The sequence below is a fragment of the Juglans microcarpa x Juglans regia genome, chromosome 5S, assembly GCF_004785595.1.
Source record: "Juglans microcarpa x Juglans regia isolate MS1-56 chromosome 5S, Jm3101_v1.0, whole genome shotgun sequence".
NCBI classification, from domain to species: domain Eukaryota; kingdom Viridiplantae; phylum Streptophyta; class Magnoliopsida; order Fagales; family Juglandaceae; genus Juglans; species Juglans microcarpa x Juglans regia.
In genome coordinates, this window is record NC_054603.1 from 22,214,270 (window position 1) to 22,238,618 (window position 24,349).

Here is a 24,349-nt window from a genome sequence, read left to right on the forward strand (position 1 = left end):
TTCGACTAAACCCGGCCATTTGACCAAGTGAATTCATTCCTAACAAGGGGTATATCCATGAGGTCCAGATAAAAAATGAATTCAGAGAATTCTTCCATAGCCATAGAATTCCGATAATTCCCTGAGCGTCTGCTAGGAAAACGGGTATGTTAAAATCACCTCCCATACACCACGACCCATCCCAAATAACACCCGCCAACCTCCCATAGCCTACTCCTGTCCTTGTTTGCATTTTGCCCATAAGTGCCTACAAATACTCACTCCCACCCGTCCACGACATTTTTGAAAAGAGAAGCTATCAAAAAATCTCCAATATACTCCTCAACTGCCTCAACTACTCTTTTATCCCACATTAATAACACACCACCTGAGGCTCCCGAAGAGGCCAAGTAAGACCAGCCCACATACGAACATCCCCATCAGCTCCGAACAATTCTTCTATCAATGACCCACAGCTTTGTTTCCTGCAAACACACCGTGTCAACTTCCACATCCGCAATAAAGATTTAATACAAAGGTGTTTATTGCGATTATTAAGCTACCGCACATTCCAAGAAAGGATCTTAGGCTTCATAGAAACAAAGAGTATCCCTCCCTTTCGATCTATCCCTTCCACCACTCCCTTCCTTCACATCATAATTAATAGAACAAGTAAGCTTTTTTAGTTCCCTATCTCGCTTTGTGGCTGACTTCAAGCGGCCATCTTCAATAGCTACGAGAAGGGCTCTAAATTGTTCTTCATAGCCTAGACAAGAGACCCCGATAACAGCTTGTTGCTCCTCCATCTTGTAGCCTACAAACACATGCACAAATAATCCTCCACTGCACACAATTCACAATCCCATCCTCCAACTCCTCAATTTAATCCTATCCTCCACAATCCATATTCCATAACTTAAAAAAAAACTCAATAAATAAACTTAATCGGGACGAGCCGTGGGCACGGGGCACTTACCTTCGGCGACAACAACGACGGTGCTTCCGCGTGCGACGGAATTACGGAGTAGGAGGGAGAGAGAGCGGCGCCGAGGTACTTAGGTTATAGAGATGAGAGAGAGTCAGAGCAAAAGAGATGAGAAAATAGAAATGGGGGTCATGGGAAGGGGGGGGGGGGGGAGAGGGGGGGAATTAAAACCCATCTCAAAATGGTGTCGTTTTGTCAATGGCAAAACGATGCCGTTTTGATGGCTGGGGTATTTTTTTTATTATAAGTATATATAATTATATATTATATACGGGGGTGGGGCGGGGGTTGAGGCCATCCCGCCCCTGCTGGGGGTGCCAGATGTGGATGGGGCACCCGCCCCTAGCATCTGGCGAATGGGGGATCCACCCCGCCCCAGTAGGGACGGGGCCGGGGCAGCGGGGTGCGGGGCCCTGCTGCCCACCCCTAATTCCTATGATCAATAAAATTTTGTTTACCCAAAAAAAAAATTGGTTTTCTCGTTTGTGAGATGTGTAATGGATCAGATGATTTGCTTAGCAATTTTGTGATTGAACCTTTGTTTTTAGGTGTACCCTTATAAATGTGCTAATATAGATGTTATTCATTACATACGAAAATTATAAATAATGAAAATGAAGGAACCATAAGAGAGCTACATATAATGAAAATGAAGGGTAAAAAAGTTGTAAAAGGTTATGCAATGATGTCTATAGGTCAGAAGCATGCACAAGGGTGTCACTGTGTCAGTGATTATGCTGCCTGTTCCTTGGTATAATTTGACTTCATTTGCAGTTAACTGCAACTAAAATTATAAAGTATGCCTCTAGATGTCTTATTATTTGCATGCTTTAACTGCATTCCAAATGTTGATAATATATCATCAGTTTGGTTGATTAGAACATCTTCGTCTCTTTAGCAAATATTGTCCTTGGATCCGGGTCTCTGATTGGACGCCTTCTAGCTCTTTCTTCCAACATCCAAAGAGGACAAAGCAATAAACTGCTTCCACCCACCCTTAGTCCCTTGCAGGTATGTTCAATATTGCAATGTATTTTACTATATAGCAATTGATTATACTTTCAGCGTATGAAGGCTCTGAAATGTTTGACAGTAACGGAACAATTAAATTCACTTTCCATGACGTTCATTCTTTTGTATAATTCCTATTGTGGCGAGTGCTTATTTTTTTCCTCTGAGGAAGTTTTAGGTGAAGCTCAAATTGGTCTGAAGAGTGACTTTTTGCCAGTTAGGGGTTTACTATAAGAACGTGCTTTAGGCATATTTGAGTTGCTTTGCAGACAATTAATCTGCCCTGTAAAATTTTAAAAATATTGCTTAGCTCCATAATTTTAAGTTGTCAAGGAATAGTTTTAACTATAAAAAAAGTTGTTAATGAATAGTTTTCTGACAGAATTAATCTTTCATGTAAAATCTTAAAAATATTGATTGGTCTGCAGTTTGAAGAGAAAGGTCTTATTCGATGAGATTTTGGTTTGAAAGTTGGAGTGTGTATGTGGAAATGAGTCTTGAATGGATCCTTTCATATTGGAAAGAGTGAAAAGAGTACATTCTAATTTACAATACAATATTCAAAACACCACTGCAGAGAATATGCTCTTCCAATGGTTGGGATGTACAAAATTGTGCTGAGACCTACTGGGCACACCCAAACTAGACTAGCCTAGCCAAATTTGGTGGTGCAGTCAAAGCCTGATTCTATGGCCAGCTAAGTTGTTTAGGAATGAAATTGAAACTTTTTCAAATTCTTGAGATGAAATTAGAGCCCTCACTTTAGGGAGTGAATGGATTTTATTTTGTTTGTTTAATATTTAAATTGGTTGGCTCGGTAACATTTAGACGTAAGATTTACCTGCTCCCATTCCACGTGTATACCACTTGAGGTCAAGCCCAAAGACAGATGCATAAAAATGATTTTCATAGAGTAACAATGGGAGATGTAAATTAGTCAAATGATAGGATTTTTTGATTGAAATATATTCTATGGTTTGATAATAAAAGTGTCTTTATCATTATCATTATTATTATTTTATTTTTAAATTTTCTTTCTTCTCCTGCTAGGTTTAAAGCAGTGTATTAAATGAATATTTGTCAGCTCTATATGCACTGTGTTTGTCGATGCTTAGAGCATTTCTAATAAAAGTTCTCACATCTCAATGATTCTGAAAAGCCTTATAAGTAGATGGCATTTCCTCATGAAATGCTCAACTTAATGGTGTTACCAAAGATCTGCATAACCATGCAATGTTTGGTCTTTATAGCATTTATCATTAATATTGATTGCTCATAATGCTATACAGTCATAGCATTTACTAAGGCCTTGTTTGGCAACCAAGTTTTCAAAATCTTTTTAGCATTTCTCAACTTTTCTCATAACTTCATTCCCAAACATTACTCAAATAAAAAAAAACTTTTCTATTTCAAATTCTCAACTTTTCTTTTAATCATTACCTAATCATTACTTAAACAAAAAAATCAATACAACTTTTACAAACTCCAAAACAAAATAAAAAAATTATATTCAAACTACTTTTCAAGTTTATCTATCCACTTTCACAAACTCCAATACAATACTTTTAAAAAAATATTTTTATTCAAAATTTTCTCTCTCCTTTCCCAAAACCTAATCTCAAACAAATTCCCAAAATTCTCAAATATTTCCAAACATTTTTGGTAATCGAACATGGCCTAGTCTTTTATAAATCTTTCTCACTAAATATAGTACTATATGATTCTTTTTCATGGTTGGAATTTGTTTCCTTTCAGGAAGAAAGACTCAGAAATCTACAGCAAAGGCTTGAAGTCCCCTTTGATGGTTCTCGTGGGGAGCACCAAGTAGGTTCTTCCTGTTTTACACATTATTATTTTTGTTTGAATTTTATTTTCTTTTGAGATATTTTTTTTTTAATTAATAAGAGAAATTTTATTCCAAGTAAATAGACATAGCCCAAGTACACAGGATGTATACAAATGAGAAATACCTACTTACAAGCTAAAACAGAAAATAACTAAAACAAAACATTACAGTCATTCCCATCCCTTAAAAAATTATTCGCCCAAAAGTTTGAAGTACTAAGGAAGAACGCCCTAAGTTCCCCAAAAGAACGTTCACAATTTTCTTTTGGGATCTTAATGTTGAAATCTTCAAGCTATGCTGTAGAAGTCAGAATTGTTTATTGATTCGAATAGGTGAGAGAAGGTAGATATAATACTGCATCATCATACAAAAATTTGCATGCAACCATTAGAACATCTTCATTAATTTTTACTTCCCTCATCAATAAAACTCTTCTTTACCCAAATGAGTCCCATGGGTCCTGATGGTAATAAATTGTGTCAGGTTCATGTTGCAGATATTACCGACTTGTTATAATCTTCTACTCTGCTGTAAGCAAGATACATGAGCTGCACGTTATTATTTGACAAGATAGAATTTTCCTAATAATGAAAGTGGGTGTAATTTTGTTACACCAAGAGATCCACCTAACTAGCAAAAGCAAAAGTGCTGGAAATTCATGAAAGGTAGAAATAGAAGAATCTACACTATTGTAGACCACTATCCAATAGTACAGAGTATTAAGGAGGAGGACGTAGCTGGTGTCATCTTTCACAAAATAAACACATTGATGGCTCTTAAACTGTCCTTTCCAACAGGCTAGGAGATCCACTACCCAGGGCATAATCCACTTAATCTCAAATAGGCCAAAAACTGTGTTCCATAAAGCACTAGCAACATCACACAGCAGCAGGTTATCTATTGTTTCCCATTCTTCTTGTACATGCAAGACAAAATAATCACTACAATGGCCCCCCTCTTCCTGTGTCAACCTATATGAATCCTAATGTCGCTGTCCAAACAAAGAAATTCACCCTAAGAGGAGCCTTGTTCCTCCAAATATACTTTCAAGGGATAGATTTGTAATCATGAGTACATAGGATATTGTAGAAAGACTTCATAGTGTACACTCCTTTCCTAGATGGGCTCCAAACCATTTTATTATCACCATTGCTTCGCACCTGACTCAAATACAATTGATTAGAAAACGATGAGGAGATCCACCTCCTAATCATTAGTCTCTCTGCCAAAATTTACACGCCAATTATGAGAATTATACGATAAAACGTGTGTTTTGGATTTACTTTGTGAAGGTATCCTTCAAGGATTGATGTCCACACCACCCTTCAGGTCAGAACAGGATCGTGGACCCATCACCCACTAGAAATCTAGTAGGGTGAAAAAACTCCCCCAACACCTTCTAATATCTTTCCAAAGACCGACCCTGAAAAACCTATTTATTTCAAGAGAACACCAACTGCTGTGTGGGCTACCACCCTTCGTGCCCACGAGCACCCTTCAAAGCATATCACCACATCTATTTCTCCAAAAGAGCCCGGTTAAAAAAAAAAAAAAAAGGTTTCTCACTCCTAACCCACCTATTGCCATCGGTGAACACACATTCCCCATTTCACATGTAATACCCCCTCCCTCTAGGGTTAGGCATGCTACCATTAAAAGGTTTTCAAATGAGCCATTTATAAAAAGCTCCATAAAAACAAAAGAGAGTCATAGCTAGAACTTAATTTTTTCAAGTCTTGTACTAATTCACAAAATACTTAATAATATTCATGAAAACATAAATTAAAATTCTTGTAAATAGTCTAGGATTCCATCTCTTCTGCTTGAGCCATGTCTTGTCTTGCAACTTCATTTTTGCCATGACGGGTAACACGCGAACACAAATTAGTCGAATATTCAGTAAGCAAATACATCATATAGTAAACGGTGTATAAGATAGATTTTCAATTATAAAAGAGCATTTAATTGAAACCTCATGTATACAAATAGTTCCCTTAAATCTGTCGATGGCTAACGCACTATTATCATTGTGTGTGTAAGGGCTAGAAATCCTTGTCAAGGATGGGCATCATAAGATGCATTCCTAGTGAGTCATTCTCAGCATTACAATCCGCCTCTTACCCCCGGTACCGTGAAACCTCAGTCATGGCCAATTTTGAAATATGTAAAATCATTCTCTTTCTTTTCCTTATCTTGTCCTTTCCTTTTTCCGTTCCTTTCTTATCTTTCATTCATTTAGCAGATGATAATTTTATACATATGTCATGGCAAATGATAATTTTATACATATATCATGGCAAGTAGAAACACACTTACATTCTCATTTTGCATTCATCATGCCATGGTAAAGGGCACACATAACATGGGCTACCAATGAACAAGCTTATACATCATATAATCATCCTTGAAGCATGTACATAGTGTATAACCTGCAAAAAGAATATTTTTTTTACATAAATAACAAGAGGGGTATGACCATAATTACTTACCTCTTAGCCTTATGCAAACAATCCATATAATTACGTCAATAAGCATCTATATAATCACATGTCCCAACTAGGTTTTTTCTCTTGTATACATCCAATGTACTTGGCTACGCCTATTGACATTAATAAATTTTACTTATAAAAAAAATATAATCACATGTTCATCATCATCTCAATTTCCATCTAAACTTTCATCTTTTAAACTAATGGGCAGATTGAGTGTCACATGTTGGAGGGTATCTCTAGTGCTGTTTTTCCTTGACAGAAGGTGTCTAACATTCCTTGAAACTCAATCTTTCATTGTGGACGTGCTTGCTGGAATTTCCAGCAAGTACAGGGGTTCTTTTCTTGGAAACCCCTTGGTTTCAATGATAAAACTTGAGTTTCATCCTTTGTTGTAAATCAGTTCTTTGGACAATGTAACGCCCCAAGGGAGGAGGTCCAAGCCATATCTAGGCCTATACTCCAAGAACTAGTCAATGGTATAATTGGAACTGTAGCACCCATTCCCGTAGGCTAGGGATGTCACGCTTTTGTAACTGAAGACAGGTAAGAGACTCGCATAATTCATAAAACATCTCATTATTTCATAAAAGTGTTCTTAAATAAACTAAGTCTTAAAAATAAAACATAATCTGAGTTTCAATGCCGAAGGATAATAAAATAAAAGGCTAACTTAAATCTGAAGCAAACTAATTAAATTGGTCACATACACTGTATTAATACCATGGTCCTCTATCTAGGCCTGGCTTGCCAATTGATCCTACTATAATTTAAAGAACTAGTTTACGATACTAAGAAGTGTTTGGTCATGCTACTTACCTCATAGCATTAATCCAATAATTTAATTGTGTAGCTCATCACCTATATAGAATACGACATCATCACTTAGTCTCTAATAAAGTGTGCACTAATATTCTACATACTTAACATATACTAAGTTTCAAAAAAACAATTATTTTGTGATTAGAAATAATTATTTAATTTTGATAATCTTGTTTGTGGAAGTAAGGTTACAGGCCCCTCTTTATATAGATGATAATGCTCATCTATTTTAGGGATATTTACAGCTAATCTAGAAAGGAAATAAGAACTACCTAAAACTGAAAGCTATAAAACAGGAAACTTATATCTACAGATTTGGTAACAGACTACCAAATCTCCTAAAATCATGGGATAAGAAAAACTGATCTGTTAGCTGTAGATCTCCTAGATATTAGCCCCTAATATTGCTAACAGATCCTTAAACATAAATCTCTCTATAATCTACACTCCCCCTCAAGCTGGGCGGTAAATATTAATTAACCCCAGCTTGGAACTCAGATCATCAAACACCTTTCTCGATAGAGCCTTGGTAAGGATGTCTGCTGTCTGAAGACATGTAGGCACGTACAACATCTTGATTATTCCTTCCTCTATCTTCTCCTTTATAAAATGTCGATCAATTTCCACATGTTTTGTTCTATCATGATGAACTGGATTTTTGGCAATGCTGATTGCTGATTAATTATCACAGAACATTTTCATAGGTTCTTCATCTGAAATTTTTAATTCCTTTAGCACCCTTTTTAACCAAATTCCCTCACAAATACTGTGTGTCATTGCCCGGAATTCAGCTTCTGCACTGCTTCTTGACACCACTGACTGCTTCTTACTTCTCCAAGTGACCAAATTTCCCCACACAAAAGTGCAATATCCTGAAGTTGATCTTCGGTCTTGTACTGATCCTGCCCAATCTGCATCGCTGAACACTTCAATATCTCTTCTTTGGTTCTTCTCAAAAAATAATCCTCTACCTGGTGTTAGTTTCAGGTATCTCAGGATTCTATACATAGCTTCCATGTGTTCTTCATTTGGATTGTTCATGAACTGACTTACCATGCTAACAACAAATCCAATGTCTGGTCGTGTGTGAGATAGGTATATTAGTTTACCTACTAATCTTTGGTATCTTCCTTTGTCCATGGGTGCACAATTTTCCTTAGCTCCTAGTTTGATAGTTGGATCCATAGGAGTATCTACCGGCTTACACCCGAGCATTCCAGTCTTTTAAGAGATCTAGGACATATTTTCTCTGTGAGACAGAGATTCCCTTTCTTGACCTTGCAGACTCCATACCTAGGAAATATTTAAGATTCCCAAGGTCCTTGATTTCAAATTCTGCAGCTAGTAAACTTTTGATGGTGCAGATTTCCTCTTCATAGTCTCCTGTTAGGATTATGTCATCCACATACACTATGAGGACAACAAGTTTTCCTGCAGAAGAGTGTTTAACAAATAGTGTATGGTCCGTCTGACATTGAGAGTAGCCATACTTCTTCACTACCTTTGTGAATCTTTCAAACCAAGCTCTTGGAGATTGCTTGAGCCCATATAGAGATCTCCTAAGTTTACAAACCTTGTTGCATGTAGTTTGTGTCTCAAATCCGGGGGGAATTTCCATGTACACTTCTTCAGTTAGGTCCCCATTTAGAAAGACATTCTTGACATCTAGTTGGTGGAGAGGCCAGTCAAGGTTTGCAGCCAAGGATAATAAAACCCGAACTGTGTTTAACTTGGCTACAGGAGCAAATGTCTCCTCATAATCGATTCCATATGATTGGGTGAATCCCTTTGCAACCAGTCGTGCCTTGAACCGATTAACACTCCCATCTTCATTATATTTACTGTGAAGATCCATTTGCAGCCTACTGGGCGTTTTCCGGTTGGTAAGTCAGAGATTTCCCAAGTTCCATTTTTCTCTAGTGCATGAATTTCTTCATACACTGCTGATTTCCATTCTGGTGAGCCGAGAGCTTCTTGTATATTATTAGGAACTTGGATGTTGTCGAGGTTGGCAACAAAAGCTTTGAACTTCAGTGACAATCCTTCATATGACACAAATGTGTATATCGGATGTTTTGTGCATGATCTTACCCCTTTTCTCACAGCAATAGGAAGGCCACTGTCATCATTAGTTTCAGGATTAGTGTTACCTGGTGGATCTTCACTTGGTCTAGGACTTGAGTCAGACTCTTGGGTTTGCTCAAGAGATGCTTGTTGTTCCATCTCCTTTTGGTTCTTTCTCCTCCTTGAGTAGGTAATCAATTCATCACTCTTTGTTGATTGAATAGTGTCCAGATTTTGAGGTGTGTCCAGATTTTGAGGTGGATTGTTGGCTTGATCTTGAGAAGGAGGTTCTACGAAGTAAGAAGACTCAAGGGAGAGATTTTGAGGAGGAAGTGATTCATGATTTAGTGATGGGCAAGTTTGGTCAGAATTATGAGAGACATGAGGTGATTCTTCAATATCCCAAAGCTGATATTCTAGGATAAAATTAGTCTCCCCTTGAATATCAGATTTGGGGAAATAAGGTTGTTGCTCAAAGAATGTGACATCCATGGAGTGATAGAATTGTTTAGTGACTGGTGAGTAGCATTTATATCCTTTTTGAGTTGGAGAGTACCCAAGGAAAATACATTTATGAGCTCTAGGATCAAGTTTGTCCCGGTGTTGTTGATGGACATGGACAAAAGCTAAACACCCGAAAACTTTGAATGGGATGGTGGAGATGAGACGAGTAGTGGGAAAGGACTGAAGGAGAATTTGACAGGGAGTCTGGAAGTTAAGAATCCGAGATGGCATCCTATTTATGAGGTATGCAGCAGTAAGGATGGCTTCACCCCAGAAATATTTTGGTACATGGGTAGAGAACATAAGAGACCGAGCCACATCAAGAAGATGCCAGTTTTTTCTTTCGGCAATACCATTTTGCTGAGGAGTGTTAACACAGGAACTTTGGTGAACAATACCATGACTCATGAGATAATCATTAAGGCTGGAATTGAAATACTCTTTGGCATTGTCAGTTTTCAGAATTTGAATTTTTGCTTGGAATTGTGTTTGGATCATGGTATTGAAGGTTTTGAAGATCTGGTTTGCCTCAGATTTTTCTTTCATGAGGAAAACCCATGTGAGTCTAGTGTGATCATCAATAAATGAAATGAACCAGCGAGAACCAGTAACATTTTTTATCCTAGAAGGGCCCCATATATCACTATGAATCGTGGAAAAAGGTTGAGATGCTTTGTAGGATCTGTTAGGATAAGAATTGCGAATATGTTTAGAGAACTGACGGATCTCACATTGAAATTCATTTGGATTTTTACTATGGAATAATGAAGGAAACAACTTCTCAAGATACAAGAAATTTGGATGACCTAACCTATAGTGCCATAACATAATTGCACTATCATTATTAGACTGACTCACAGACAAAGAAACAGGACTACTGGACACTGAACAATCTGATTGATGAATTGCTCCTTGAGGAGGATCATTAACCTCTAGAAGATAGAGCCCCGAACACATCTTAGCACTGCCAATCGTCTTCCCCGAGTCCAAGACCTGAAATACACACAGATTTGAGCCAAATTTAGTAACACAGTTGAGATCCCGAGTGAGTTTACTAACGGACAGTAAATTGCAATTTAATTTGGTACAACTAGAACGGAATCAAGAGTGATGTTCTCTGAAATTTGAACCGAGCCTGTACCAGCCACCTTTGAGAGTGAACCATCAGCTATTCGCACAGTTAAATTTTTATAGCATGGGGTGTAAGTTGAAAACAGCTTCTCATCTCCAGTCATATGATCAGAAGCTCCTGAGTCTATAATCCATGGACTGAGTCTCTCCTTGTTAGCATTTAGAGCACTTAAAAAATTACTTTTTTGTGCCAGGGATCCGGTACCAACTACAGTGGGAGTTGGTGCAGGCAAGGATTGGCTGAACATTTTCTGCAAGATCTCTATCTGTTCCTTGCTGAAGGGAGTTGGTTTGGGTGGAGATTGTTCATCCATGGAAGCAAGGTTGCCTCGTCCTTCTTTGTCATTGGCAAACCGGGAAGGCCTCCAATCTGGTGGTTTGCCATGAATCTTCCAGCAGTTGTCCTTGGTGTGACCAGGACGTCGACAATGATCACACCATGGTCGCCCTTTCTTTGGTCTGTGATCGTTGTTGTTGTTGGATGGATTCCCTCTCACCACAAGTGCTGAACTCTCAGGATTTGTCACAGAATCTTGAGATCCCATCATGATCTTCTTTCGACTTTCCTCTCTCTGAACTTCTGAAAAAGCTTCTCGGATATTTGGTAGTGGTTTGGATCCTAAAATTCTTCCTCGTACTTCATCAAGGTTCTTATTTAATCCAATCAAAAATTTGTATATTCTTTTTCATTCAATTATTTGTCTATACCTGATTCCATCATTCGGACAGCTCCAATTGTGCTCCTCGAATAAGTCTAGTTGCTGCCAATACCAATTGAGAGTGTTGAAGTATTGAGTCACTGTTAATTCTCCTTGGCGGAAGTCATGAAGAACACTTTCCACCTCGAATAATTCCGATGTATTCTCATTGTTAGAATATATTTCCTTGGCAGCATTCCAAATCTCCTTTGCTGTTCCATAGAGAAGAAAGTTTTCTCCAATGTCATTTGTCATGGAATTAATGAGCCATGACATGACCATATTATTCTCGGCATTCCAGACTTTGAACTTTTCATCCGTCTTGTTTGGTTTGGCAGCATCTCCGGTGAGATAATCATCTTTGCCCTTTCCGCATATGAACATCATTACGGAATGGGACCATTGGAGATAGTTGTTCCCATTCAGTTTGTGTCCTGTAATGGGCATGAGGTTACTATCATTGTTGGAAGCCATGGCTTCCTGATTGGAGGTGATTTGGGAAACGGTAGCTCTTGAATCACGTTTCCCGTATTTGGTCATATGAGGGAATTAGGGTTCAGAGATTGCTCTGATACCATCTTGTTTGTGGAAGGAAAGAGTAAGATTCCACTATATAGAAAATAAGGTTATAGGCCCCTCTTTATATAGATGATAATGCTCATCTATTTTAGGGATATTTACAGCTAATCTAGAAAGGAAATCAGAACTACCTAAAACTGAAAGCTATAAAACAGGAAACTTATATCTACAGATTTGGTAATAGACTACCAAATCTCCTAAAATCATGGGATAAGAAAAACTGATCTGTTAGCTGTAGATCTCCTAGATATTAGTCCCTAATATTGCTAACAGATCCTTAAACATAAATCTCTCTATAATTCTACAAATAACAATTGAGTTCATAGCTATAATACTTGATATATTAAGGGCAGGTTTGGGGGGTGAGATGAGAATTTTGTGTTTTGTTTGAGAGTTTAAAATATTGTGTTTTAATATTATTATTGTATTGGGATTTGAAAAAGGTGAATTGAGATTTGAAAAAGTTGAATTGTTTATTATATTTTGTATGGGGATTTGAAAAAGGTGTAATGATGAGATGAGATGAGATGAGAATTTTGTGTCTCATCCCATCCCCCAAACCTGCCCTAAGGGCTTGTTTCCTTGGAATAAAATCTCTTATTACCTATCAAAACAATATATATATTAAGGGCTTGTTTGGAAAAAGTTTCCATCCCAAAATTCTCATCCCATCCCTTCTCACTCATTTCATCTCCTTCCCAAACATCACTTAAATACAAATACTTTCAAGCTAATTATTACAACTTTTTCAAACTAATTATTACAACTTTCCCAAACTTTCAAACAAAAATAAAAAACAATTCAACTTTTTCAAATACTCGAACAAAAATAATATTAAAAAATTATATTCTAACAATATTTTAACTTTATAATATTTTTTATTCAACTCTTTTTCTTTCATTTTCTAAAATCCCATAAAATATTAAGGCCTCATTTGGTTACATAGTTCAGATGAGATTAGATGAGATGAGATGTTTTGTTGAAAGTTGAATAAAATATTGTTATAATATAAATTTTTTATATTATTTTGTTTTGTGATTTGAAAAAATTGAATTGTTTATTATATTTTGTGTGGGAGTTTGGAAAAATTATAATGATTATATGAGATGATATGAGATTAAATGGTTTGGTTTTGTATAACCAAACCAGCCCTAACTCAAACTATCTCAATACTATTCACAAACTAGTTTACTACTATTCACAAAATTCTCATCTCATCTCACTCCCCAAGCTTGTCCTAACATTTCTATAAGTACCCGAATCATATATACATTTTAAATTTATAAACCATAGATAGAATTTCATACTCAAAACATTCATTTAATAAAAATTAGACTCAATAGATTAATGAAATTACACATAGTTCACTGAACAACACTATAATACTATGTTATCAGTTGCTGGTAGGGGTATAAAAGTAATTTCCTAAGGATTTTCTTTTGGCTTCACGTGTGGTTTTAAGCCCCATGTATAGGAGGTTAGCATCTAAGTTTATTTTAAAGTAAGGAACATAATCTTACATGCAGCCAAATAGAGGAGGAGGTTGTGGTGGTGGAGCTTCGTGCTTTCTGGAGAGGAGGGGTAACGGTGGTTCCTCTGCTGCTGGTGACTGTCCAAGGTGGCAGAAAAGTGAGAATGAATTAGAGTCAGAGTCTTTGGTACTAATAGAGAGAATGATGGAATACAGAGAGAAAGGAATGGACGTTAATGGCTTACTAAGGTGGTGTGAGGACGACCAAAAAGGGTTGGCCCGCGGTTTCTGTGATCGTATGATGGTTTTTGGCACAATGGGGTTACGGTTGTCTTTTGGATGGAACAGCTAGGCGTCTTGGGTTCAAACACACGGGCTTCCTCATAGTTTCAGTGGTTTTTGGCAGTGGGTAGTTGGCGGTTTCGTTGGTGAAGTGTTCAGCTCTTTCTGTGGTGCTTGCAATGGTTTTTGATGTGATGATGGTGCCTGGCAGCGGCTCCTTCGTGATTTCTATCTTTTGGCGTGGTATCTTGGTCATGAGATTTATGTTTTTTTGAGGAATATAAGAGAGAGAGAGAGAAAGAGAGAGAGAGAGAGATGAAGGCAACAACGTTTTGGCTTACCTGGTGGTTGCTGTGGTGGTTTCCGAAGTGTTGTGGCAGCCCAAAATGAGAGACAAGGGAACTGGGTCTTACGGTGGTGCCAAGACTTACATGACAATGGGCAATTTGTTTGATCCTCTATTTTGAAATGGTTGGCAGTGTTCTCTTTTTCACAAACTGAGACTTATGGGTGTGAGCGACAGTCAGTCGGTAGGGAAAATATAACATGGGTTAGAGCTGGTTTGATAAGATAATAACTGTGGAACTACTATTGGTAAGTAGGAAGAAAAGTGGAAGAAGTCTTAACTATGATGAAGTTACAAGGAGAAAACTAAGGGGAAGTAGGCGTGGTGTGAACTGAGGGATCTGAGGAGTGTACATTTTTTATTTCATTTTAATGTGCGTAAAGGTTGTGTGAGTGAAAGATGTATTTGGACTAAGATAGGGTGATGAGGGAAGTTTATTTTGGTAGGAGTGTTTAGGTTGTGTGATCTTTGAAGATAAGAGATGAGTATCTATTATTTAGGGATAAGGGGCCCCCCTGTTGTAGACCTTGCAAACTGCCGAAGAAACCCATGTGAGTACCATTAACCAAGATTGGGCATCGCACTTGTCCAGAAAAAGAGGGGCTGATCATCCCACTTGTCCAGAAAATTATTGCGATAGAGAACCATTAATTTTGATGGTTTCTGCATGATTATGCCTCTACTAATGGACTGTTATCTATTTCATGCGTTTTTTGGAGCGAAGATAAATTGGATTACCTAAGTTATATTATATTGTATTCTTAACAATTCTAAACATAATGTTTGACTTTGTATTATTTTTTAAGAGACATCTTTGCACACTTTCATAGTTTTTAATCTACTATAATTTTTTATACATATTGAAAATGGCGTTTGAATACTATTAAAAGTTGTACACTTCATAGAGAAAAGATGTTTCTTTCAATATGATTGTCATTTTTATATATCTAAATTAGAAACTGAATATTTGGGTTTCAGGATGCACTGAAATTGTTGTGGAGGCTGGCTTTTCCTAATAGGGAGCTCCCATCTCTTAAATCAGAGCTTTGGAAGGAAATGGGTTGGCAAGGTCCTGACCCTTCAACAGATTTTAGGTACATAGCAGAGATATAAGAGGGCTGAATTTTAGAACCGAGCTTGTTCTGATTTCTTTTGTGAATCTTATATGTACCTTACACTGAAGTTTTCCTCTCTATTTTCAGGGGTGGAGGTTTTATATCACTGGAGAACCTGATCTTTTTTGCCCAGAAGTACCCGGTTTGTTTATTATCTCTCTCTCTAAGCACTACTTCTGGTCTTCCATTAATCTGAATGTCATTGTAATTGGCTATAATGCTGCTGCAGTTGCCTTCTGTCAAATCAATATACTTTCATGGTTTTGTTTCATCCTTTTGGTTGATTAAGTTTTTACTATATCCTATCCTGTTTAGTTCCATTGCTTTTATGAGTTTTATCTCATTCATGCTCGTCTTTGCAAGGGTTTCTCCATAAGACGATTTGCTGCATCAATAAGTATTTGTATGTGCTACATAGGCAAGGACACTTCAAAGAGAGACATAGGAAATATGACATGTCTAATATAACATAGCATTTATTTCATCCTTTTGGATGATTTACTCCATCTCTGTCTAATATCTTAATGTGGTATTTTGTCACATGGAAAATACGTCGCGTGGATGAATCAAAAGTTGACACCAGTCATACTTATTACACTTCATCCAAATTGTTATAATTTATCATAAAGTTAAAAAATAAGCTTTAAAATTCCGAAATTATATTACTTATCAAAAAAAAAAATCCGAAATTATTGAACATTTGAAAAAATTAAAAAACCAATTGATTCTAAAAATTTAAATAAAAATGAAAAAAATACACTTTTGAAATGCGGTGGGGTGAGCAATGACCCCCCATTTAGCCTGTTAAAGTCAATGACCCCTGCCCATAAGAACAAGGTTTTAAGAAAGGAAACCTTGAGCTCATCCATTGTCCGCTCATGATCCTCGAAACTTATATCATCTCTTGGCCTCCAAATGCACCAACACATACATATAGGGGCCATCTTCCAGATTGCTGCCACTTGAGGATTGCCATGGAGGCCTCTCCAGCTTGCTAGAAAATCCACTAGCCTTCGAGGCATGACCCATGATATTCCCATTCCCACAAAAACCCATCCCACATGGTCTGGGCCACCTCACAATGTAGAAGTAGGAGATCTACGGATTCTCCATTCTCTTTACACATGTAACATCAATCGAATACCATTACCTGATGTTTCCTCAAATTGTCTATAGTAAGAATCTTGCCTAAGGAGGTTGTCTATAAAAAAAAAAGCTCTTTTAGCGGAGCTTTTTCCTTCCACATATTCCTTAATAGATAATATTCATGCCTTGACTAATTAGAACTTGGTAGAACAATCTGACTGTGAATCTATCTTTCTTGGAGGGGCTCCAGCTGTTCTTGTATGTGGTTCCCTTGGCCACTTTTGCAGAATACAAAAGAGCAAAGAACTCTATGGTAACCTTCAACTCCCAATCTTGTGCGACTTTGATGAAATCTATGTTCCATTGAGGGGAAGTCGTTAGAAAAGGCCAAGAGATCGGCTACTAAAAGATCCTTTGCCCCCCGTACAAGCTCAATTATGGCTGGGAGTATGTCTTTGAGGCTTCGATCACTGCACCATTTGTCATGCTAAAATTTGACACGAGAACCATCTCCCACTTCAATACGTGCATGTGTTAGGAAAGTCTCCCATTCTCTTCTAATGTATTTCCACAAACCCCCCCACCCCCCTTATGTGGTCTATGAACCTCATTCGAACACCATCCTCCCCAAGCTTCCCCAAATTTTGAATCTATAATTGTCTTTCCATAAGGCCCCCTTCTTGTTGGTACTACCACATCCATTTCCCCAAAAGGGTTTGGTTGAACTTCATCAAGTTGTGGATCCCCAATCCACCCCCAGATATTGGTGTGCAAATAGTTTGCCAATTCACCAGATGGAATTTGAACTTGTCCCCCATCCCACTCCACAAGAAATTTGTTGAAGCTTCTCAATATGGTTGGCAACCTTTGTAGGAAGTGGAAACAAGGACATGAAATATGTAGGTAGGTTAGAGAGGGTACACTTGATTAGAGTGATCCTATCCCTTTTAGACAAGTATAACCTCTTCCGAGTAGCCAATGCTCCACCTTTTCAATGACAACATTCCAAATCCCCTCTGCCTTGGAGGAAGCATCCATGGTAAGCCATATTTCATGGGTAGAGAAGAAGATCCCTTGCATCCCAAGATACACAACATGAGGGATATCCCCCACCAGCATCAATTCAGACCATACCTCGAGAATCAAGTTCCACACGTACACAACATTTTCTACTTCGGTTGGTTTCATCTGTAGGTGCTGATGAATCACCCGTCATGAGTTAATTAACTTTGATTAGAGAGCAACTTAGATCCAGTCTACTATGGCAGTCAGGCTGCCATCAAAGCTCTTCAGATTGAAATTCAACCTAATTTGAGCATGATCATTATATCATAGAACTTTTTTTTTTATAAGTAATAATTTTATTCAAAGTAATAGGCATAAGCCCAAGTACACAGGACGTATACAAAGGAAACACCTACTACTTCCAAAAACAAAAAGAAACTGACACCAGAAAAACTAAAACAGAAGCCGGAAATTATCCACCATTACAAAAGCTTTAGCCCAAGAACTCAATGTACTCAAGAAAAAATCCCTAAGATCTCCCAAAGAGCGTGCTTTATCTTCGAAGCATCTTCCATTTCTCTCAAGCTAAATGCACCACATAAGACAAGGAGGAATCATCTTCCAAACCCTCGCCACCTTCTTGCAGCCCTTCAAACCCTTCCACCCTACCAATAAATCCACCACTTCTCTAGGCATTACCCAATGTAATCCTGTCCAACTCAAAACCTCATTCCACAAGAATCTTGTCACTTCACAGTGAAGAAAAAGGTGATTTACAGATTCTCCATCCCTTTTACACATGACACACCAATCAGCAATAAACATACCTCTCCTTCTAAGATTATCAGTAGTCAAAACTTTGCCCAAAGAAGCCACCCAACAGAAAAAAGCAACCTTAGAGGGAACTTTCACTTTCCTTATAATTTTCCAAGGAAAAACACAACAACTTTGGCTTGACAAAATTCTGTAATAAGTAGAAACTGAAAATTTAGCATTTCCAGCAGGAATCCACACCATGATATCCTCTCTTTCTGGCACCAACTTTGAACTGTAGAGTTTAACCAGCAAAACCTTAACTTCATCCACTTCCCAATCATTAACGTCCCTTTTAAAAATGATATTCCAATCAACCTTGTTGTTACTACTACAATAGGAATCATAAATAGTTGCATTATGATCCCTAGCAATACTGAAAAGGGTAGGAATTTCCAGCTTAAGAACAATATCCCCACACCACAGATCATGCCAAAAGAGAATCTTCTTTCCATCTCCAACCTTCAATCTGAAATTATTGGAGAAGGAATCCCATCCTTTTCTAATAAATTTCCACAAACTAACCCCGTAAGCTCCACTAGCTGCTTTAGTACACCAACCTCCCCTCAAACTTCCATATTTCACTTCTATCACATTTTTCCAAAGGGCTTTACTCTCCATTTGAAATCTCCAAAGCCATTTTCTAAGTAAAGCTCTATTAAAAATCCTTAACTCTTTAATCCCCAAACCACCACAATCCAATGGTTGACAAACCTTCTTCCAACTAACCAAATGAAACTTATTTTCCTCACCTTTGCCTCCCCATAAGAAATTTCGAAATAAACTCCCAATTCTCTTTTCAACCCTTGCCGGAAGAGGAAAAAGAGAAAGGAAATAGGTGGGCAGGTTGGACAACGTACTCTTTAAAAGAGTTAGTCTTCCCCCCTTAGACAAGTAGATCCTCTTCCAACCAGCTAACCTCCTTTCAATTTTTTCAATCACCCCATCCCAAATGCTAACAACGTTAAAAGAGGCTCCCAAAGGAAGCCCAAGATACCTCAAGGGCAAAGAAGAGATTCTGCATCCCAAAAAATTAGCCAAGTCTGATAAATTCTGAACATCACCCACAGGAACAATTTCAGACTTAGATAAATTAACTCTTAATCCCGAAACAGCTTCAAAACACAGCAAAAGTGCTCTTAAAGCACGTATATTATCTAAATCAGGCTCACTAAAAATCAAAGTGTCATCGGCAAATAACAAATGAGAGATCTTTAGACTATTCCTAGTCTCATTACCCACCACAAAACTAGACAGAAGATTACCCTCCACAGCCTTCTCAATCATTCTACTCAAAGCCTTCATAATCATAACAAAAAGAAATGGGGAAATGGGATCACCTTGCCTCAATCCGCGGGAGCTACAAAAGAAACCAGCCGGTTCTCCATTCACCAAAATAGAAAATTTTGAAGTCGAAACACAATGCTTAATCCACGAGCACCATTTAACACCAAAACCAAATCTCCTCAATAAATAATCAAGAAAATCCCAGCTTACATGGTCATAAGCCTTTTCCATATCCAATTTAATAAGAATACCAGCTTGCTCCACCTTCAATCTACTCTCCAAACATTGATTAGCAATTAAAACAGAATCTAAAATCTGCCTACCTCTCACAAAAGCATTTTGAGATGGTGAAATTATCATTTCCATCACCCTACTCAAACGATTTGCCAGCACCTTAGAGATAATTTTATAAATACCATTCATAAAACTAATAGGCCTAAAGTCTCTTAACTCCACAGCCCCTACCTTCTTCGGAATAAGAGCAATGAAAGTAGCATTCAAACTCTTCTCGAACCTCATATACGAGTGGAACTCGGCAAACACCTTCAAAATATCATCTCTTACAACATCCCAGCAAAATTGAAAAAATGCCAAAGTGAACCCATCTGGACTCGGAGCCTTGTCCTTATCCATAAACTTTACCACATCTAGAATTTCTTCTTCTTCAAACTCTCTTTCCAACCACACAGCATCCACCTGCTCTATAGAATTAAAAACAAGGCTGTCCAGTTTTGGTCTCCAAGAATAGTTTTCTGAAAACAACTGCTCAAAAAAATTTTTTTTTTGATAAGTAAAATAAGACTTTATTAAATCACCAAAGTAACACGATACAAAGAAAATGCCCTGTTTATGTAGGCATGTTAGAAACTAGGAATTCATGAAGGTCCATGCCATTTAAGTCTACAGCAATGGCCCAAGTACAAAGAGTTCTAAAAAATAACAATATTAGCTCCTCCACAGATCTCTCTGTCTTCAAAAGTCCTCTCATTTCGTTCCTGCCATAGACACCACATAATACAGATAGGGATCATCTTCCACACTGCTTTAATCTGTCTCACCCCACGGATAGAATTTCAGCAAGCCAATACATCCAAAACTGTTTCCGGCATCACCCATGCCATATCCATCCTTTTAAACACCGCGTCCCAAATAGCCTTAGCTATCTCACAGTGTAAAAGTAAATGATTTACCGACTCACCCCCGCTTTTACACATACAACACCAATCTGCAATAATTATCCTCCTCTTTCTTAGATTATCCGTAGTGAGGATCTTACCCAAAGATGCTGTCCACACAAAGAAAGAGGCTTTGGGAGGAGCCTTATGACGCCAAAGCTTTCTCCAAGGAAACTGTATCTCTGGCTCTTGTGTGAGAACCTTATAGAAAGAGCGAGCTGAGAATACCCCTTTCCCTGCAGGATGCCACCACAACTCATCTTCCTGCTGAATGTTCGGTCGAACAGAATATAAGAGGCTATAAAATTCTACAAAACTTTTCATCTCCCAATCCTGTGCCGCCGGTTGAAATTGATGTTCCAGTGAATGTTTCTACCTGAGATTGAGACTTCCATAACCTCTGCCACTGTGGCATCTTTGTTACTTGCAATCAAGAAAAGAGACGGAAACAGATCTAGTAAAACACTGGTACTACACCATGCATCCTTCCAAAATCTGATCGACACCTGTCCCCAAGTGCAATCTAGTGTATCGCTGGAAAACCTCCCATCTAATGTATTTCCATAACCCCTTACCCGTTGTTCCTCTAACTTCTCTGGTACACCACCCCTCCCCTAGATCACCATATTTGCTTTCAATCACAGTCTTCCATAAGGCTTCTGGTTCCTTGGTATATCTCCACAACCATTTGCCTAGTAAAGCCCGATTAAAAACTCTCAAATTTCTGACACCCAAACCGCCATTGGAGATAGGCCGACATACCATCTCCCACTTAACTAAATGGAATTTAAACTCATCTCCCAAGCCCCCCACAGAAAGTCTCTCTGTAACTTCTCAAGTCTACCCGCCACACTTGCCGGTACAGGGAATAAGGATAAAATGTAGGTGGGAAGGTTGGAAAGTGTACTTTTGATTAAAGTAGTCCGACCCCCTTTCGACAAATACATTCTCTTCCACCCTGCTAATCTCCTCTCTACTTTTTCAATCACTGTATCCCATATCATACGAGACTTCGGTGCTATACCCAACGGCAATCCCAAGTAAGTCATAGGTAAAGACGCAATTTTACACCCCAGAATGCCCGTCAAATCCCTTATATCTTGAACTTCTCCAATCGGTACCAACTCGGATTTATCATAATTCACTTTCAAGCCAGATACTGCTTCAAAACACAGCAGCAATGCCTTCACCGCTCTCAACTGAGCATGATCAGCCTCACACATGATAAGCGTATCATCTACAAACAACATGTGAGAAACAGTTGTAATACCCCTACTCGGTGATCCAATCTGGAAACCACTGATGGAACCATTAGTCACTAAGGCTGAGATCATCCTACTCAATGCCTCCATAACAATGACAAAAAGTAAAGGAGATAATGGATCCCTTTGTCTCAAGCCACGAGAGCTTGGGAAGAAACCCTCTGGGCTACCATTAATCAACACCGAGAACCGTACCGTAGAAATACACCATCTGATCCATGACCTCCACCTCTCACCAAACCCACACCTACCAAGTAAATAAAGAAGGAAATCCCAATTAACATGATCGTACACCTTTTCCATATCTAATTTGCACATAATCCCTGCTTTGCCCATCTTCAATCTACTGTCGAAGCATTCATTAGCAATAAGAGCCGCATCAAGGATCTGTCTACCCTTAACAAAAGCATTCTGTGGTTTGGAAACAATCTTCCCCAATATCCCACTTAATCGATTTGCAAGCATTTTTGCAATGATCTTATAAGCACCATTCACTAAGCTTATAGGCCGAAAATCTGTGATCTCAATGGCCCCTACCTTTTTAGGGATTAGGGCAAGAAAAGTAGTGTTAAGACTTTTCTCAAACTTTCCTAACAAGAAAAACTCTTGAAATACCTTCAAAAGATCCGCTTTAATCACCTCCCAACACTCCAACGACGCCGTCACCGGCACGAACCCGAGCCCGTGAAGTTCGATGGAATGTATCGGGCTAGAACTCGGTTTCGCGAGTTCTGTTGGCCCGAATGCAGACCCGTTTAATTAGGTCCTGGATAACGACCCGCCTGAATGGGCCTTAGGCTGTGATCCGATACCATGGGCCTTAACATCAGACGGCCCAGCCCCAAAATGTTCTTGTGATTTAGCCTGGCGCCAAACGTTCCATCCTTTGTTGTATTTGCCCTTCTGTTGAGCCTTCTTCCGAGTGAAACTCAGCCCATCATCCTTCAGCTTATCTGCTCCCTCACTTTCCTTTAATGAACCGACAAATGCTACTATAGTAGCCATATCCTTCTGCAATGCGCGTAGCTGCCCTTGCATTTCCAACAACTTCCTTTGCATTTCCCATGACTGACACTCGACAGAGGCCCTGCCATGGGCATGGTTCACCGTACCATCACGTTGCCAACGTCCCTTACCTCTGTCCAAAACCTTCGCACCAGCCACCTTCTCCTTCGCAGCTCTCTGTATCGACGTCGCAAGGACCTCCTTATACGATCTCTCATAGTGTTTCAGTTTCCCTCTTCCATCACTCGGTTTGGCTCCTCCATGCAGACCACCTTCCTTGGTTTTTTCTTTCCCTTGCTCTACCAAAGCCTCCCTCATCTTCCTCCATCCCCAACCATTCTCACCTTCTGGAATACATAGCATATTTCTTCTTCCCCCCTGACTATACTCTGATATTTTAACGTATCTTCCTTTCCTATTTTCACAACGTTGAGCAATAAAACTACAATACCCCTCACGTGTTGCCGAGTATACCTCCTTTTTTCTGCTCAAGCTCTCCTCTAACACCTTCCCAAGCCAATGAATAGAGGAAAAGCCCAGCAACACCGAGTTTTCTGTCTTCCAGCTTCTCTCAGTAATTCTCAGACCACCACCTCCACATAATGCTATAGTGAAGCACTTAGACTCAATAACTAGTTCTATAACACGACCCATCTAACTATCACCAATCAACCCACGTTGGTGAAGCAAAATGAATCAAGAACCAGACCAAGGAAAAAATTCATGTGTACGGAGAGAAAATTTTCTAGGAGAGAGATTAACCTGTGGGCCTTAACATCTTCTTGATCCGTAATCAACCTGTCCCCGTCACGAAGAACCTCAATCGCATTATATCTTCTATGAGAGTTAGCCATTTGATGAAAAAATTTAGTACACCTATCCCCCTCCTTCAACCACAACACCCTCGACTTTTGCCTCCAAGAAATTTCTTCCATTAAGGCTAAATTTTCCAATTCAGAAACCACCCCTAATTTTCTGGTTCTATCCTCTTCCAATAACAACCCATGCACCTCCTTCTCTTCCAAAGATTGCATCTCCTCCATAAGCCGCTTCCTCTTGGTATCCAACAGCCCAAACTCCTCTTTATTCCATCGCATCAAATCTTTCTTAAGGGATTTCAACTTTCTAGCCAAAACAAAACTCGGAGAGCCAGAGAAATTATAGGAATTCCAACAACCTCTAACCTTATCCCCAAAACCTTCAACCTTAAGCCACATATTCTCAAATTTAAAATAACTTCTTCTACGCACAATTCCTCCACAATCCAACAAAATGGGAAAATGATCGGAACACAGTCTTGGCAAAACTTTCTGCATCAAACCAGAAAAGTGGGCTTCCCAGGAAGACGAGACCAAAAACCTATCCAATCTAGAAGAAGATCTGCCATTAGACCA

General features: G+C 38.6%; 1 protein-coding gene and 1 long non-coding RNA gene across 2 annotated transcripts in view; one reads left to right on the plus strand and one right to left on the minus strand.

Moving 5' to 3' along the window:
- LOC121267443 (ELMO domain-containing protein A) overlaps positions 1-24,349 on the plus strand; it is a 45,926-nt gene that overhangs the window by 12,566 nt on the left and 9,011 nt on the right. Inside the window, exons 4-7 of the mRNA XM_041171299.1 lie at positions 1,863-1,975; positions 3,731-3,799; positions 15,186-15,301; positions 15,410-15,464. Of these exons, the coding sequence (XP_041027233.1) occupies positions 1,863-1,975; positions 3,731-3,799; positions 15,186-15,301; positions 15,410-15,464 (353 nt within the window). The remainder of the gene's footprint in view (positions 1-1,862; positions 1,976-3,730; positions 3,800-15,185; positions 15,302-15,409; positions 15,465-24,349) is intronic.
- On the minus strand, positions 11,995-21,029 carry LOC121267444. Its single transcript, XR_005941001.1, has 3 exons — positions 20,277-21,029; positions 12,392-12,401; positions 11,995-12,005 (listed from the first exon to the last, which is right to left on the minus strand). It is a non-coding gene; the product is annotated as an uncharacterized LOC121267444 (long non-coding RNA).